Source organism: Hippocampus guttulatus, chromosome 12 (genome assembly GCF_054856545.1).
Source record: "Hippocampus guttulatus isolate MCC_2025c chromosome 12, RoL_Hgut_1.0, whole genome shotgun sequence".
Lineage (NCBI taxonomy): Eukaryota > Metazoa > Chordata > Actinopteri > Syngnathiformes > Syngnathidae > Hippocampus > Hippocampus guttulatus.
In genome coordinates this window covers 13,039,359-13,055,170 of record NC_141272.1, presented here as the reverse complement: position 1 = coordinate 13,055,170, position 15,812 = coordinate 13,039,359, and the positions used below count along the sequence as shown (strand labels likewise).

At 40.8% G+C, this 15,812-nt stretch overlaps 1 protein-coding gene across 4 annotated transcripts; it reads left to right on the top strand.

The window, feature by feature from the left end:
- The first annotated feature begins 1,274 nt into the window (after nt 1–1,274).
- Nucleotides 1,275–13,733, top strand: LOC147197476 (junctional adhesion molecule 3B-like). Of its 4 annotated transcripts, none has more exons than XM_086126390.1 (10): nt 1,275–1,417; nt 4,978–5,049; nt 5,147–5,260; nt 5,411–5,563; nt 8,020–8,222; nt 8,444–8,543; nt 9,775–9,904; nt 9,983–10,021; nt 10,118–10,150; nt 13,200–13,723. In XM_086126390.1, exons 1-10 carry the CDS (start codon nt 1,351–1,353, stop codon nt 13,306–13,308), a joined length of 1,020 nt encoding a protein of 339 aa, XP_085982516.1. In that variant the 5' UTR covers nt 1,275–1,350; the 3' UTR covers nt 13,309–13,723. The 4 variants fall into 4 exon arrangements, with proteins under 4 accessions (XP_085982516.1, XP_085982518.1, XP_085982517.1 ...); XM_086126392.1 differs by having other exon boundaries at nt 10,099–10,150; nt 13,200–13,720; XM_086126393.1 differs by having other exon boundaries at nt 1,335–1,417; nt 4,978–5,027; nt 13,200–13,733.
- Nucleotides 13,734–15,812: the final 2,079 nt, after the last annotated feature.

Here is a 15,812-nt window from a genome sequence, read left to right as displayed (position 1 = left end):
TAGTATGGCTGATTTACGCATCTGTGACGGCACCATTAATCCTCAAAGCTACTCCAGGTTTTGGGGAACATGCTGCCATCCAAGCAACAGATCTTTTTGTTGGACGCCCTGCTTATTTCAGCAAGACAAAACCAAACCACTTTCTGCGTGTGCGTTACAACAGTGTGGCTTCATAGTAAAAGAGTGCGGGTACTAGACTTTGGCGCCTACTTGCAGTCCAGACCTGCCTCCCATTAAAAATGTGTGGCACATAATGAAGCGTAATATACGATAATAACAGAGACCCCGGACTGTTGAACAGCTGAAGTTGTACGTCAAGAAAGAATGGCAAAGAATTCTACTCAACAAAGCTTCAACAATTAGTGTCCTCAGTTCCCGAACGTGTATTGAATTTTATGAAAAGATGACGCAACACAATGGTAAACCCTGTGCGAGCTTTTTGCAGCCATAAAGAGTTAACAAGTATTTGCAAAAAAAACAAAGTATCAATTTAACATTAAATGCGGTATCTTGTCTTTGTAGTGTATTCAATTAAATGTACGTTAAACATGATTTGCAAAACAAGGTATTGTTTTTATTTATGGTGAACGCAATGTCCCAACTGCATTGTAATTTGGGTTTACTGTAAATCCTACTGGCTTCATCAGGTGTTTTGTGCCTGGGAGACCATGCGCAGGGCTTAGAGACTCTTGGCGTAGCGATAGAAACAGCTGGACGGAAACATTCACGAATTATCTGGAGCGTCGCTCTCGCTGTCCCCCTATCCTTGCACTGTACCCTATGTGCGGTGGAGATCATGTGTGCATCCGCGATCGATAAATGAGGCACTACAAGAATGTGCGACTGATCGCGCCGGAAGGAGGCACCTTCCCTAGTTAAGAGGTGGCATGCCCAGTGCCCTTGGATTCATGCCTGAACTCCAGCAGAGACTGGCCGGCCTGCGCAAAAGTGTGCCAGGGGAGAAGGTACCTTCGCTACGGAAGAGGCGGCATGCCCCGGGACCCTGTGTGTTGGGTGCTGTGCACCACTAGCAGACCAGCCTCGACGCTAAGAGCTCGATCGAAACGAGATGCGCCTGTCGCAACTCGCCTTAATATGAAGTTGGCTCAACCTTCACAGGTTAAAAGAACGAAAGACACGTTAGACTGGTACGCTTTGAACCACGTTTAATCGGAGATTACTATGACGTACATTGCCTTCAATGTTACCAACTCTTTGATGTTTTGGAGTTCACGTTGATATAAGCTTTGACTCCTCGACAAGGGTCAGTTCGCTCTAGACGACTGCTAATCAAGTTGTTTTTACTATTACACGTGACGTGGTTATTGGTCAACTACCATATCGGTTATCATGGGTAAAAGCAGGACATCTTTTTTGTGGACGTTGTCACTTTGTCTCGTCGCGTGCACCTTCCTGTGTAAGTAGACCGGCCATGCTGCTGCGCGTCATTACTCCTGTAAATAATAGCTGGGTGGGTGCGTGCGAGGGACACGTTTAAAAAAGGTCTTTATGTATTTGGAGCGAGATGCTGAGACGAGCCGCTTTTTTTTTGGAATGTGTTGCAATGCATAGAGGCACACAGTGGCGGGCCGTGCATTTCAACCTTAGGCCTTCAGTGACGTCACATACATTAACACAATACAGTATAGGCTTGATAACCATCGAGTATGCATTCACAATTAAGAGCAGGAAACTAAATTTATAGATATTGTCAAAAATAAAAAGATGATTTGAAAATACTAAATAAAATACCTCCCAAATTACGCTGTGTGATCTTAAACAAGTCTGTCCAATAAATTGCGCAATGTCGCAGTTTCATATAAGACACCAACCAAACAATAACAAAACAAACTATTCTTTGAAAATAAAGTAAACAGATCATTTGCATTTTGAGAATCGGCTATACAACAGCAAACAACTGACGATGTTGAGCAGCTGAGATTGAACGAACTTTAGTGCACGAAGGTGACTACAATGTGCCATTATAAATTGCAGGTGAGCAGATTTATTTGATACATTTTTGTATCTTTGTCATTTTATTTCGTTACCATTAATTTAATACAAACGAAATAAAATGACAAGAAGAAATGTAAAATAAAATTCATTTACTCACCTATGTAGTGCCTGTTCACTGAGCTGCACATCTACGCGAGTGTCCCCAAACGTTTTTAAACGCACCGTAGTTTGTAGGTGCCCAGCCGTGCTCCGATGTTTCCTTGCTGCCTTGGTAAAACAACTTAAATAGGTAAATCCAGTGTGGCTCCAAACACCAAATCGTTCCGTTGCAAGCAATAGGCATTCCCAGCAGTACAATTTGCAGCGTTTCTCAGAGGCTGTGAGCCACGGGTACCGTTCATAATTGCTCGTCTGAAAATGACGGACAAACCCCTTTCCTTGCTGGAACAGGCTAGCTAACGCAGGAGTTGGGCGACCTCTTCGCACAATATCCAGCTTTTCGTGGAAGGTCCGTCTTGAAAATTGTGTGGAAAGTAGTTCTGCAACCAGATCAACGTCTTCTTCTTCGGCCATCTTGGGTTAAAATGCAGTGATAACTCCCTCTAGCAGGCGCTAATCCAATCACAGAACGCGCACATCCAGTCTCGACGTAAGGCAGTGTAGTCAAACTCAGGTCCTGGTGGGCCGCTGTCCTTCATGTTTTCCAAGTCTCCCTGTTGTAACACACCTGATTCAAATGATCAGATTATCAGCAAGCTCTGCAGAAGAACATTGAAGAACGAACATTGAACCTGTTCATTTGAATCAGGTGTGTTGCAACAGGGAGACTTGGAAAACATGCAGGACAGCGGCCCTCCAGGACCTGAGTTTGACAACTATGACGTAAGGCATTCTAGCTAGCCCCGGTACACAGACTCGTGATCTGATTGGCTATTGCAACCTGACTGTGCCCGTCATTTACAGCGCACAGGGGCCTGTTCTGTTTAATCTGCAGGCCCCGAGCAAGTTTAATTTACCTGGCAACACAAGCTAACTGGAATATGATTGGTTAAAAACTCTACCATAATAAATAAGTTATTTATCGAGTGGCTTTCAATGTTATTTTATTTTAAATAACATTGAAAGCCACTGGACTAAGTGAAAATAATATGGAGGCACAACAGTAGGCATCTGAAGAATCTAATGAAAGCCAATGCAAGAGCTGCGTATGGGAACCGAATACCAATATATGTATATTTGTATATACGTATCACGTTTGCAAGGTGGTGGTGGACCCCAAAGAGCAGGCAAGAGAGGGAGGAGCACGGTGTACTTGAAAGATTGTATTAAAACACAGAAAACTAAATCCTAAACAAACAAAGTCCTAAGTATCAAACAAAAACCATGATGGAAGCTCAAAACTATCAATAACAGAAACATAACCTAAACATGACAAACAAACAAACAAACATGACATCAGCAAAGAACAACAATGACCCGACAATGAGTGTTCGTGCGGGAGTCCTTTTATAGAACTAATTACCTAACGACCAACGTGTGTGCAGCTGCAGGGGGAGCCGTACAGTGCCACCTGTTGGTCCCAAACCGAATCATGACAATATGAGTATGTGATAGCTGTTTTGATACTATATCTGTCACCCCTTCATCAGTTATTTGTAGCCTACTATTATCTTGAGATCGCATATAATGTACTAGCACGCTTGAATGTTTGTCTGAAAAGGGTTGAAAAACTTTTGTTGAAAGTCAGGTTTGTTTGTTTTTTTGACAATGCGAGTGAAAATAGAAAGGATGCATAGATTTGAGTAGGTTTGTTTTGTTAAAATTGATCATTACATTAAAATTGATCATTCGAGTACGGATGGCTCTAGAAGAGCTTTGAAAAAGATGGCGTATCACAGGCGTTTGTGTTTGTTGGCATTTTGTCCTGTTGGGGGCGTTAGCGTGTCCACGGACTTTGATGTAGAGTATGTGACTGTGCTATGTCCGTACCATCCACTATTGTCACAACCAACCATTAAGTTTTTATTTATTTATTTTTTGACCATAGAAATGATTTGCATGTCATAGCATTTGTTTTCCGTGGTCTTCTGGCCACACCTAATGAGTTGTTACATGTTTCAGCCTAATGAGGGCTTGCTTCATTGGTAGTGAGAGCTCTTTGGAACTTTGCATTGAGAGGTGACCTCACCAGATTCCAAATGAATATACCACACTTGAAATGAACCCTAGGCCTTTTAGCTGTTAACAGTAAGTGAAATAATGATGAAATGACAGATACCTAGCCACACAAAAAGCTGTTTAGCCGATTCTCCAAATACTCTTGGTCCCTTAAAACGGTGGAGACACTTGTAATAACTACACCATTGACCTGAGTTGGATGTAGATACCTCAAATCAATATTCACAGAGTTCATTTAAAGCTCATCGTGATTGCCTCATTTAAAATCCATTGTGGTGTTGTACAGAGCTGGAACATTGGAGTTTGTGTAAACATCCAAATAGTTATCGACCTGATGATGTAATTGTGTCATGCATCATATGAAGAGCTATCGCTACAGCTTTGCTCCTCTCCTGGGGCTAAATAACGGTGACCATATTTTGATATAGCTCTTCGATTGTGACCGTGAGTGCGTCTGTGTCGAAACCTAATAAATAGAAAAAAAGAATGTACCTGTAAAACGTACGGTCAGCACTCTAACCTGAGCATGTATCTGGAGAAAAGGTCATGACTGCCGTAATTTTTATGGCACCACAAGCCGCATTATCATCAATCAACCACCAAAAAGGGACACCATAGAATTGGTGGATGTGATGCTGTGTGTACCCCTCACTTTGGAATAATCTTCATTAATAGAATAAAAATGAAGTGTTTAAAAATTCCAGTCGCAGAGAGCTTATTCGTGTATGTTTTGTATGTGTGTTTTTGATGATAATCCAGTGTTTATAAAGCGAGTTGCCCAGCTGCTAATGAAAACTATCAGGGTGACTTAGCATTAAGTCTTTTTTTCTTATCTTTCCACAGGCCATATCCCATCAATGTTCGCAGTTATCCTCCGAACCAAGGCCAAAATTGTGCGTATAAATGAGTTTGAGCGTAAGTTGCCGCTACCTATTTTAGCAAAAGTAGCTTTTCTTTCTCTCCCATTTTATGTTGCGCTTTTCTGCACTTTACATTCCCTTCTTCTCGGCAGCCGTTGAGCTGACCTGCTTAATGCACTTCGCTTCCACCTACAACCTGAGGATTGAGTGGAAGAAGATCAGGAACGGCATCCCGAGCTATGTTTACTACCGAAGCAAGATTGTAGGTAAATTGACACAGCAAGCTGAGGAGAACGAATAGCACAGAGAGCACTCTGCTTTGAATTCCGTTTGCATCTTGACCCGATTCCTGCTGTGTATTTCAATCAGTTGTTGTAAAGTTGTGTTTTTTCCCCCCCTCTCTCTTCTCTCAAAAGGTGACTTGGAGAACAGGGCACAGCTCAGAGAGCCGGCCAGCATGCTGATCTTCAATGCCACCCGCACGGATACGGCCGAGTACCGCTGCGAGGTGGCCTACAATGACGGCTCTGGGGAATTTGATGAGATTAAGATTAATCTTGAAGTGAGAGGTGTGTGCAATCAACCAACCAAGTAAATCTTTGCTCGACTGCCTGTTCCCCAAAATATGACTGAGAGCAAGTTCTTCTGCATTTTACCGAAATGTGACATCACAATATGGCTACTTTCCATAATACCGCCCCCACATGGAGTTTCTCCACCGAAGACCAGCAAGACCATCATGTTACCTGAACAATAATTAGCTTCTCAGAACGGGCAGTTGTGCTCAAGTCCGCTGCACTGAATTTACAAATGAGCTGGTTAGTGATGAAGTGCTGCCTCAAATACAATCCATGCTTTTGCAAAAAAATGGATTGATGGATTTCATACACAAGGGAACTCAATGTGCTTCCCACAAACAAAAGCACAACACATGAAAGCATTTACAAACCGCTGAAGAAATTCAAAGGCAAGGCAAAGAGAACAAAAGTAGCTCATTAAAATTACTAAAGAACCTACATCGAAAAAATTTCATGGCATTTACAAACAATTTCCAAAACCGGTATCCTCAGTCCTGTTTTGATTTAGTTGAAGGAAATGTTGGTTCATTAGTTTGTTCGTTCGCTCGAGACAGGGACACGTCAAATGAACTGCGAAGTGAGGCAGCTCCATATATGGCACTTCAACGCTTCAAAACGGTTATAAAAAAGTGACAGTACTCAATAACAGTCCTGAACATGGAGGAGATTATTAGGTGGTCTTCAGAGAGCAGGCCCTTCAAATGAAGGCGAAACAGTTGGCCAACCTTGAGTCATAATGTACTGAGCCGCCAGGCGTCATCACTTTTGTCGCTACACTTGGGTTACGCAGCAGTAAGTTCTATTTTTGATGTTATGGTTAACGCACTGCCACATTGCCTCGTGATAACTCCAGGGTGTACCTCACTTCCTGCCCCAAGTCAGCTGGGATAAATGCCAACTCAAACTCACTGAGGACAGGCGCGACACAAGATGAATGGATGGATCGATAGCAGAATTAGAAAAAAAAATCAACTCAACTCACCTGTATTTTTATCACTTTAAAACAACTATCGCTGTATAGAAAGTGTTGTACTTTGAGCAAATATCGTATATACAACAATAAAACTAAATAACATGGACAGTAGAAAGGACAAAAACAGTAAAACTAAAAATTAAAGTGAGTCATGCTGAGTCAAAAGCCAAAGAATAGAATATTAGTTCTGAAACGAGTTTTAAAGATGGGCAGCGAGGGCCCTTGCCAAATATTCAGTGGGAGGTCATTCCAAAGAGAGGGACCAACAACGGCAAAAGGCTCGATCCCCCACACCCCCCAAATTCTTGGTACCTCTAATAATGTCTGGTCCGCAGACCTGAGGCACCGAGCAGGTGTATAGGGGTGGAGAAGCTCATAGACAAATAATAGGATCTTGAAAATAACTCTAAAATGTATAGGGAGCCAGTGAAGGGATGCGAAAGCAGGAGTGATGTGCTCCCTCTTACAAGTACCAGTCAAGAGGCGAGCAGCAGCATTCTGGACCAACTAGAGACGCTTAACTCCAAAGTAAAGAGCATTACAGTAATCCAACTGGGATGTGACAAAGGCATGAATGAATGTTTCAAAGTCCTCAAGAGAGGTTTTACTTTAGCCAGCTGCCTAAGATGAAAGAAGCTGGATTTAACAATGGCACCAATTTGCCGGTCCAATTTAAAATCACTGTCCAGTTTAAGACCCAAGTTTGAGACTGTTGGCTTTAGATAAGGAGCCAGGGGGCCCAAGTCTGGGATGTACAAGGACCATTGAGACCAAACACCATCCCTTCTGTCTTCTTTTTATTTAAATATAAGAAATTTAGTGCCACCAAGGGCTTGGTTTCCTCGAGGCAGGATAAAACTGGACTCAAAGAGAAAGTGTCTTTTTTGCTCAGTGGGACATCGATCTGACAGTCATCCACATAGGAAGGAAATACCACGTTTCCGTAAGGTGGAACTTATTAGGAGCAGATACAATGAGAACAGCAGAGGCCCCAGAACTGAGCCCTGTAGAACACCACACGACAGTAGGGCAGTACGTGACTCAGAGCAGCCAAGGCTAACACAAAAGGTTCTGTCAGCCAAATTGGGCCCAAACCACTCAAGGGCGCGGCTGCCAATGTCCACCAAGTGCTGCAAACAAGTCAACAGAATACTGTGATCCACTGTCTCAAATGCTGCAGTTAAATCCAATAAAACAAGACACACATAGTCTCCAGTGTAATTTGCCAGGAGGATGTCATTAGAAACACGTATCTGTGCTTTGCATCATCTTGAAACTTGACTGGAATACCTCCAAAATGAAGACTCTAAAGCTTTTAGGCGCAATCCCAAACACAGTTTTTCCATTGTTTTTGTTCAGAACAATCACTTGGTTTCTGCCACCCAAAGTTCCTTTGCAGCCACTTGTTTCTAAATCTTACAAAAAGGTCTCTCTTCAAGACAAATCAATAGGGAACATGTTATGTTGCGCACAGTGAAACCCGTGGAGCCCCAATGCAGCGTGCCCAAGGCGGTCATGGTGGGCACAGCGGCCGAGCTCCAGTGTCTGGAGAATGAAGGCTTCCCGGCACCTGTCTACCGCTGGTTCCGAAACAACGAGGAGCTCCCCCAAGACCCCAAAAAAAGCCTCAAGTTTATCAATGCGACTTATACCATGAACACCAGCACTGGAAGCCTGGTATGTAACACCCTATTCCTTAATACATTTGGACAAATGTCACTTTCTAATTTAGCAAATTCCACGTGTTAAATACTTTTGTCCATTCAGCATGTCAGCAAAAGCAACAGCTCGTACAAGAACCTGTGTATTTGTCATTGGAAGTAAACACCGGACGCAAGACTTGCATTTTGTCGACTGTGCAGCCGAGTGTCACTCAATTGACTTGACGTTTCCCTCAGAAATTCCACAGGGTGAGGAAGGAGGACGCGGGGGAGTACCACTGCCAGGCCAAGAATGATGCCGGCCACGCCCATTGTCCCGCGAACTTGATGGAAGTCCGTGAGTGACGTGATTGCATGTCCACCTTTTGACAACTGAGGAAAATGTTGGCCTTGAGGAGAACATGGGACGGCATAGAACATGATGGGACTGAGCAGAATCAGAAATTATGGATGAAGAATACATCCGTGTCCCCCAATAAGTCGAGCAGCGACACTTGTAATTGTGCTGACAGCCACGTGTACCAGAACGTATGCAAAAATTCAAAGGCATATTTGTCACCGTGTGTGATTATGTTCTGTATTTCTAGTGGTAATTTGTCTTACACATGATGACAAAAGGATTTGCCAGCTATCTTCACCGGGCACTTCATTAGGTTCACATGTGGCTTTTGTTGCAAGGTCTATTTTGATTTTTATGAAGTCCTCCAAGGGTCAAGGGTCATACGAAATGTATGATAACAAATTACTTAACAAACATATTAACATTATTATTACACGGTGGTTTAATTTAAAACTAATTAAAGCAGGATCGTCATGTGAGGCTAATGCCACTGTTGCCCTAAATTAACAGCAGTGGTAATTAATACGGTCCGACTGATGGGGATTTTTTTTGGCTGAAAAGATATTTGTTAGAATAAAAATTCAGATAAGTAGTAAAATTGCTGATTCATGTAAAACATATATAATGAATGAAATAACTTGATCTGGTAATGCTTACAACAATAAAGATATGAATTATAGTCAGAATATTTGACTGTTTTAGAATAGTTTGTCCCCCATTTTGAAGCCCCGTTTGAAGGGTGGTTGAAGGTCATTATCGTTGTTCTATGTTGTAATGTGTCAAAAAAAATGTAATGTGAAAAAAAAAAGTGACTTAAGAGCTAATACCGGCCAGGCCATAGTAATTACCAATATAGTTAATGTTTCTGATAATTAATACACCAGTACATATGCATTACTGTAATGCTAAAATACACTGAAAAAAAAACGGAACGCTAGATAATTTTCCATGAACAGAACTGAAAAAGTCTTCTCCCAAATATTGTTCACAAATTTCTCTCACAGGTGTGGCCTGTCAAGCTGACTAGACACCATGATTATTGCACAGCTTAGATTGTCCACAACGATGTGTCCACACTATTGTAAGATCTCCACAAATCTACAACCACAAAACCAAACATTCTAAAATGGATGCTGACAGCATCAGTCCTAAATGAGTGCATGAAACATTTTCATTACATTGCGCTAGTGTCATGTATCATAAGCATGTCTGTATGTACGTTTTCTAGATGATGTTGACATCCTCGCCATCATTCTCAAGTCTGTCGGCGGCGTGATAGCTGCCCTCTTTGTGATCAGCAGCATTTGGTGTTTTGCTTCACGCGTCCACGCCTCCAAAAAAGCCAGAAATGAAAACGAGTGAGTCAAATAGCAATCCATTTACTCCCGCATTGACTGATAATTCTGAGATTGGCTGCATTTGCTGTTGCCTTTCAGAAAAGCCATCTTCTTCAAAAAAGGCCAAAATGAAAACACGTGAGTATCTCATACCAATTTATTTACCGGTAGTCTTCTAATGACATGGTATGCATTCATCGTGTCATCTTTGACAGAGTCAATTTGTCAGCGCAGAACAATGGTGTTGATGACGACAAAGCCGATGAGGTACAAAGTGTAGCATATCCTCAAGTGAGAGTAGGATAATATATAAAATCTTCAATTGCTTAAATGCAAATATTTAGAGCACTGTGCCTGCCCACTAATCAAATAAACCTTTTTGGGTCCTACTTTCGTTCTGAGCGCAAGTCTAGTGCAAGGTGCATCTATTTCACAGACTGACGTAGTTTGGGGCAGTTCGACGGAGGCTGTGTCATTTGGGCATCAAAACACCCGACTCCAGTCGTGCCCAATCAATCAAGTTGCTTTCCATCCTTTAAATGTTGTGCGCCTGACCAGTATACCAGCATAGGAAGAGATTCAATGATGTCAGATAAAAGGCCAAGGGTAAACTAGTGGAACGCCGTGCAGAGCAGCAAGCAACAGGTGGGTGGGAATGCTTATCAAGGCGTAGCACGGTTTACCAAAATCACAAACCCATTAAGTTGCACCTGCCCCGCCAAGAAAATTACAATGAGACTCTTTTATGCAGAGCGCAGGTCTACTCTTGTCACCAAATCGTTTGGTGCGTCGGGGGATCGGCATCTTATGTGCGGCAGAATGCACAAATAGGCGCAATGCGGTTTGCCAAATTCCCAAATATAGTAACCTCGACTTTTGCTCCATCATGAAAACTACTTATCGCCAAATCTCTCTGGAACGGTTTGCAGCCGTGTGTGGTTGGGATTAAAAGCAGCACCAATACATCTACACTTCTCGTGGAGCCACTGAGGCAATTATTGAGGAAACTGCAGAAATAGCAAATGAATTTAATGAATATTTTGTTAATATCGGCAGTAACTTAGCAAAACAAATTCCTGATCCAATAAATTCTTTTGAAATAGATAAATACATAGAAAAAAATCCTTCCACAATGTTTCTTACTGCTGTGACTCAAAATGAAATATTAAATATTGTAAAAACATATCAAAGTAAAAAGTCAACTGACTGTTTTAATATTGATATGTCAATAGTAAAACAGATTATAGAATTTGTAGTGCGACCCTTTACATATATATGCAACCTGTCATTTAAAGACGGTATTTTTCCATCAAAAATGAAAACAGCCAAAGTCATTCCAATTTTTAAAAGTGGAGAAAGACAATTCTTTACAAATTATAGACCAATATCACTGTTATCACAATTTTCAAAAATATTAGAAAAATTATTTTCTCGCAGACTTGACAACTTCATATGTAAATACATGCTATTAAGTGAAAATCAATATGGCTTCAGAGAAAAACGGACCACCTTAATGGCAGCAATGGAGTTTGTGGAAGCAATAGCTACTAATATAGATAATAAAGAATACACGGTCGGGATTTTTCTTGATCTAAAAAAAGCTTTTGATTCTATAGACCATACTATATTATTGAATAAATTAGAGAGATATGGCATCAGAGGCACAGCATATAAATGGATTGAAAGTTATTTAGAAAACAGATATCAGTATGTGCAGTTCAAAAACAAAAAATCCAATCTACTGAAGATTATCCATGGAGTGCCTCGGGGGTCAGTGATTGGACCAAAACTATTCATTTTATATATAAACGATATCTGTAGGGTATCAAATCAACTCAAATTCGTCCTATTCGCCGATGACACAACCTTTTACTGCTCTGGAAAAAATATGAAACAACTCCTGAAAATTGTGGAAAATGAATTGACAAAATTAAAAACTGGTTCGACAGAAATAAACTATCTTTAAATCTAACAAAAACTAAGTTAGTTGTCTTTGGCACGAGACCAATCAAAGACCAAGTTAAAATAAAGATAAATTCAATTGAAATAGAACGAGTCTATGAAAATAAGTTTCTTGGACTAGTAATAGATACAAGACTATCCTGGAAGCCACACATAGATAACATAATAAAAAAAATATCCAAAACTATCGGGATACTCCACAAAACGAAGGATGTGTTGAGTAAGAGCTCCTTGTATACATTATATTACTCATTATTACTCCCATATATGACCTACTGTGTAGAAATATGGGGAAAAGCTTGTAAAACAAACACACTCCCTGTTTTAAAACTACAAAAAAAAGCAATCAGAATAATCAATAGGTCTAAATATATAGAACCCACAAATCCAATATTCATCAAATTAAACACAATGAAATTCTACGACTTGGTTGACTTCAAGATTACCCAATTAATGTATAAAGTACATAACAATCTCCTCTGCCAAAATATCCAGCAGCTTTTTGAAATTAGAGAGAGCTGTTATCATCTAAGGGGTACAAATCAATACAAAAATCCAGAACAAGAACAAACATCAAACAAAGGTGTGTATCAGTAATAGGTGTCAACCTGTGGAACAAGCTTGAAACGGACCTGAAAATGAGCAAATCGTTGGAGGAGTTCAAAAACCAATTCAAAAGATTAGTACAAAAAAACTACATGAATCAGAATTAAAAAGATAAATTTGATATACTTATAAAATATAGTAAGACAACCGTTTGTTCTTGTTTTGGATTTGATCAACTTATCAATTGTATTCAAGAAATGAAAATTATAATGAATATCAGAAAATTGAAATACAAAAGGAGAAAGAATAACTATATATATACAAACCAAAAGGTGTATAAATAGAATAGTATAGTATACATAAGGGTAAAAGCATTTGATGATATGTAGATTTTTCTTTTCTTCTTTGTTTTGAGAAATGATCAAATCAAATTGCTACAAAATAAGGGGTAGGACTAGATAAATTACTTACTTCTTCCTACTCCCTTGAGCATACAACCGTGATGATGTGTGTTTTCTTCTTTTATCTACTTTCTAATTTTCCTTACATAATTTTTGTTTGACTTTTGTCAACCTGTTATTGTGTATACTATATATGCTCAATAAACAATAAAATTAGGGTCCTCAATCCGAAAGTGGTGCAGCGCCTTTTGCAAATAGGGGATGAGATCTGCCCTGAAGTGGGGGAGTTCAAGTATATCTTGGGGTCTAGTTCGACAAATTAAATCAAGCTTCTTGAAATGTTGGGGAAGAAATGCATCAATACATTTCTCCTGGAAGGCTAAAGGTGATTTTGTTTGCCCCCACAGGGAAATTTCATCCACAATCCATCTTTCATCATCTGAGCCTTGGGATAAGCAAAACAACAAGTGCACTGGCGGTTACATTCAAGCTGTAACATGGCACACTATTTTCTAATGCACATGAAAGCAACTTACCAAAGTAATGTTTAGTGTGGTTTTGTGGCACTGAATCATATTTTTATAGCATTGACAGATTTTACATTATGAAACTGCCCATTATTCACGTCATGCTCCACATTCCACTTGAAGCGGATTATTTTTTTGTCCTGCATATTTCTACCTGACTGTAGAGTCATTCATTCATTTCTATAATACGACATTATGATGGTCGCAATCGACGCGTTGAATTAACATAACATAACATCACAGGTTTTGGAGCAAATTCTCTTCATGTTTTGTCTTTGCTCGTGAGAATTTTTTTTTTTAATGATTCTCTTTTGTGATCATATAAACACTCAAAACTGTTGTAAAATAAAATACCCGCTGTTCGTGGTTGATTTTCATTATTAAAATACTCAAGAACTGTACACACTTGAAGGCTTCTGTATGTCCTTTTAGCTGCAAGTTTCATGTGATTGAGAAAAACGTGAACATAAATTATGTGACTGGGGAGAATAACATTTAGGTTTTTTTATATATAGCTTTGTAGTTTTCTGTATCTTTATACCTCGAATTTGTAATTAAATTTATAATCTCACTTTGAGTAAATGCAAGTTCAACTCCGGTGTTCCTTTTTATTTACTAATACTGTATTATCTTTGCTGTGTATGATACAGGGGTACTCGTCGTAAAACGTGTTGAATCTTGAAACGTTTTGAACTCAGTATTGAGCTCTGCAACCTTGCTGACCGGGAATATGGCCCCAATTGTATAATTGCTCTGGTTGCCAACAGTCCTTCTGTACTGGTAACAATGTGAGAAAAAAACTCAAGATAAAAAGTTTTCGTAAAAATAAAATGTACAATGTTTTTTTTCTTAAATCCATCACATGTATATTGTTTGTTTAAATGATCTTCAAGACAAGGCAGGCAACAAACATGCCGCCGCAGCAGGAAAGCCTGGGTCTATACCGACACAGTATGTGCAGTATGTGACCAGCCCGACACATGAACAAGGTCATATTTTAGACCTTGTCCTTGCTTATGGTCTACCGGTGTCAAATCTGGAAGTCCTTGAAAATGGGATTTCTGATCACATGGCAGTTTTATTTGACGTAGTCTTATCGCGTGCTGCTGTGAAATCTGCCGCTCCTAGTTTTAAACGCCGAATTTTTAACCCTCGCACTGCTGGTCGTTTCTCTGATGCCTTTAATAACCTTTGCGTATCCTCGTCTAACACAGAGGAACTCACCTCTTGGTTCAACTCATCATGCTGTGCCATCCTGGATTTGGTGGCTCCTTCAAAAACTGTGCTCCCAAAACCTAAACCCGAGCCATGGTTTAACGACATTACCCGCGCAGCTAGGCAGGGGTGTCGCAAAGCCGAACGCAAGTGGAAAAATGACAAATTGCATGTCTCTTATCAAATTTGGAAAGACTGCTGGCGTAACTACCAGCTCACAGTAAAAGAGGCCAAAAGAGAATATCTGTCGGACCTTATTCAAGCTAACCGTCACAACCCACGCGCACTATTTAAAACAATAGATTCTGTACTCAAACCCCCTCTGCCTACTTGCTCGGATTCTTCACCCGAGATGTGCAACAGATTCCTTCAGTTTTTCATTGGTAAGGTCTCTACAGCTAGGACTCCGGTCTCAAATACCGCATCTGACCCCTCTGTCCATGTTCCATGTTCAGCTGTGCTAAATTCTTTTGAAACTGTGTCCTTGGCGCTTTTGGAGGATGTAGTTCGCCAGACAAAGCCATCTGGCTCCCCTTGCGACTCTCTTCCCCCGCACTTCTTTCAGGAGGTTCTCCCGAGTGTTGGCGCATCAGTCTTGGATATCATCAACAGCAGCCTCTCTTCTGGTGTAGTTCCCCAACAGTTTAAACATGCTGTGGTCCAACCCTTGATCAAGAAAGCTGGCCTTGATCCAGATGTGCTGTCAAGTTTCAGGCCCATTTCCAAGCTGCCTTTCATTTCCAAAATTCTGGAAAAAGTCGTGCACATGCAGTTGAAAATTTTCTTGGATGAACATAACATCTTGGAGGTCTTCCAGTCAGGTTTCAAGACGATGCATAGCACGGAGTCAGCCCTGTTACGCGTTTCTAATGACATCCTCCTGGCAAATGACTCTGGAGACCACGTGTGTCTAGTTTTATTGGACTTAACTGCAGCATTTGATACAGTGGATCACAGTATTCTGCTGTCTCGTTTGCAGCACTTGGTGGGCATTGGCGGCAGTGCTCTTGAGTGGTTTAGGTCCTATTTAGCTGACAGAACCTTCTGTGTCAGCCTTGGCTGCTCTGAGTCACGCACTGCCCCCCTGTCATGTGGTGTTCCACAGGGCTCAATTCTGGGGCCTCTGCTGTTCTCGCTGTATCTGCTCCCATTGGGTTCCATCTTAAGGAAACATGGTATTCCCTTCCACTGCTATGCAGATGACTGCCAGATCTATGTCCCACTGAGCAAGAAAGACGCCTTCTCATTAAGGCCACTCCTATCCTGTCTGGAAGAAAT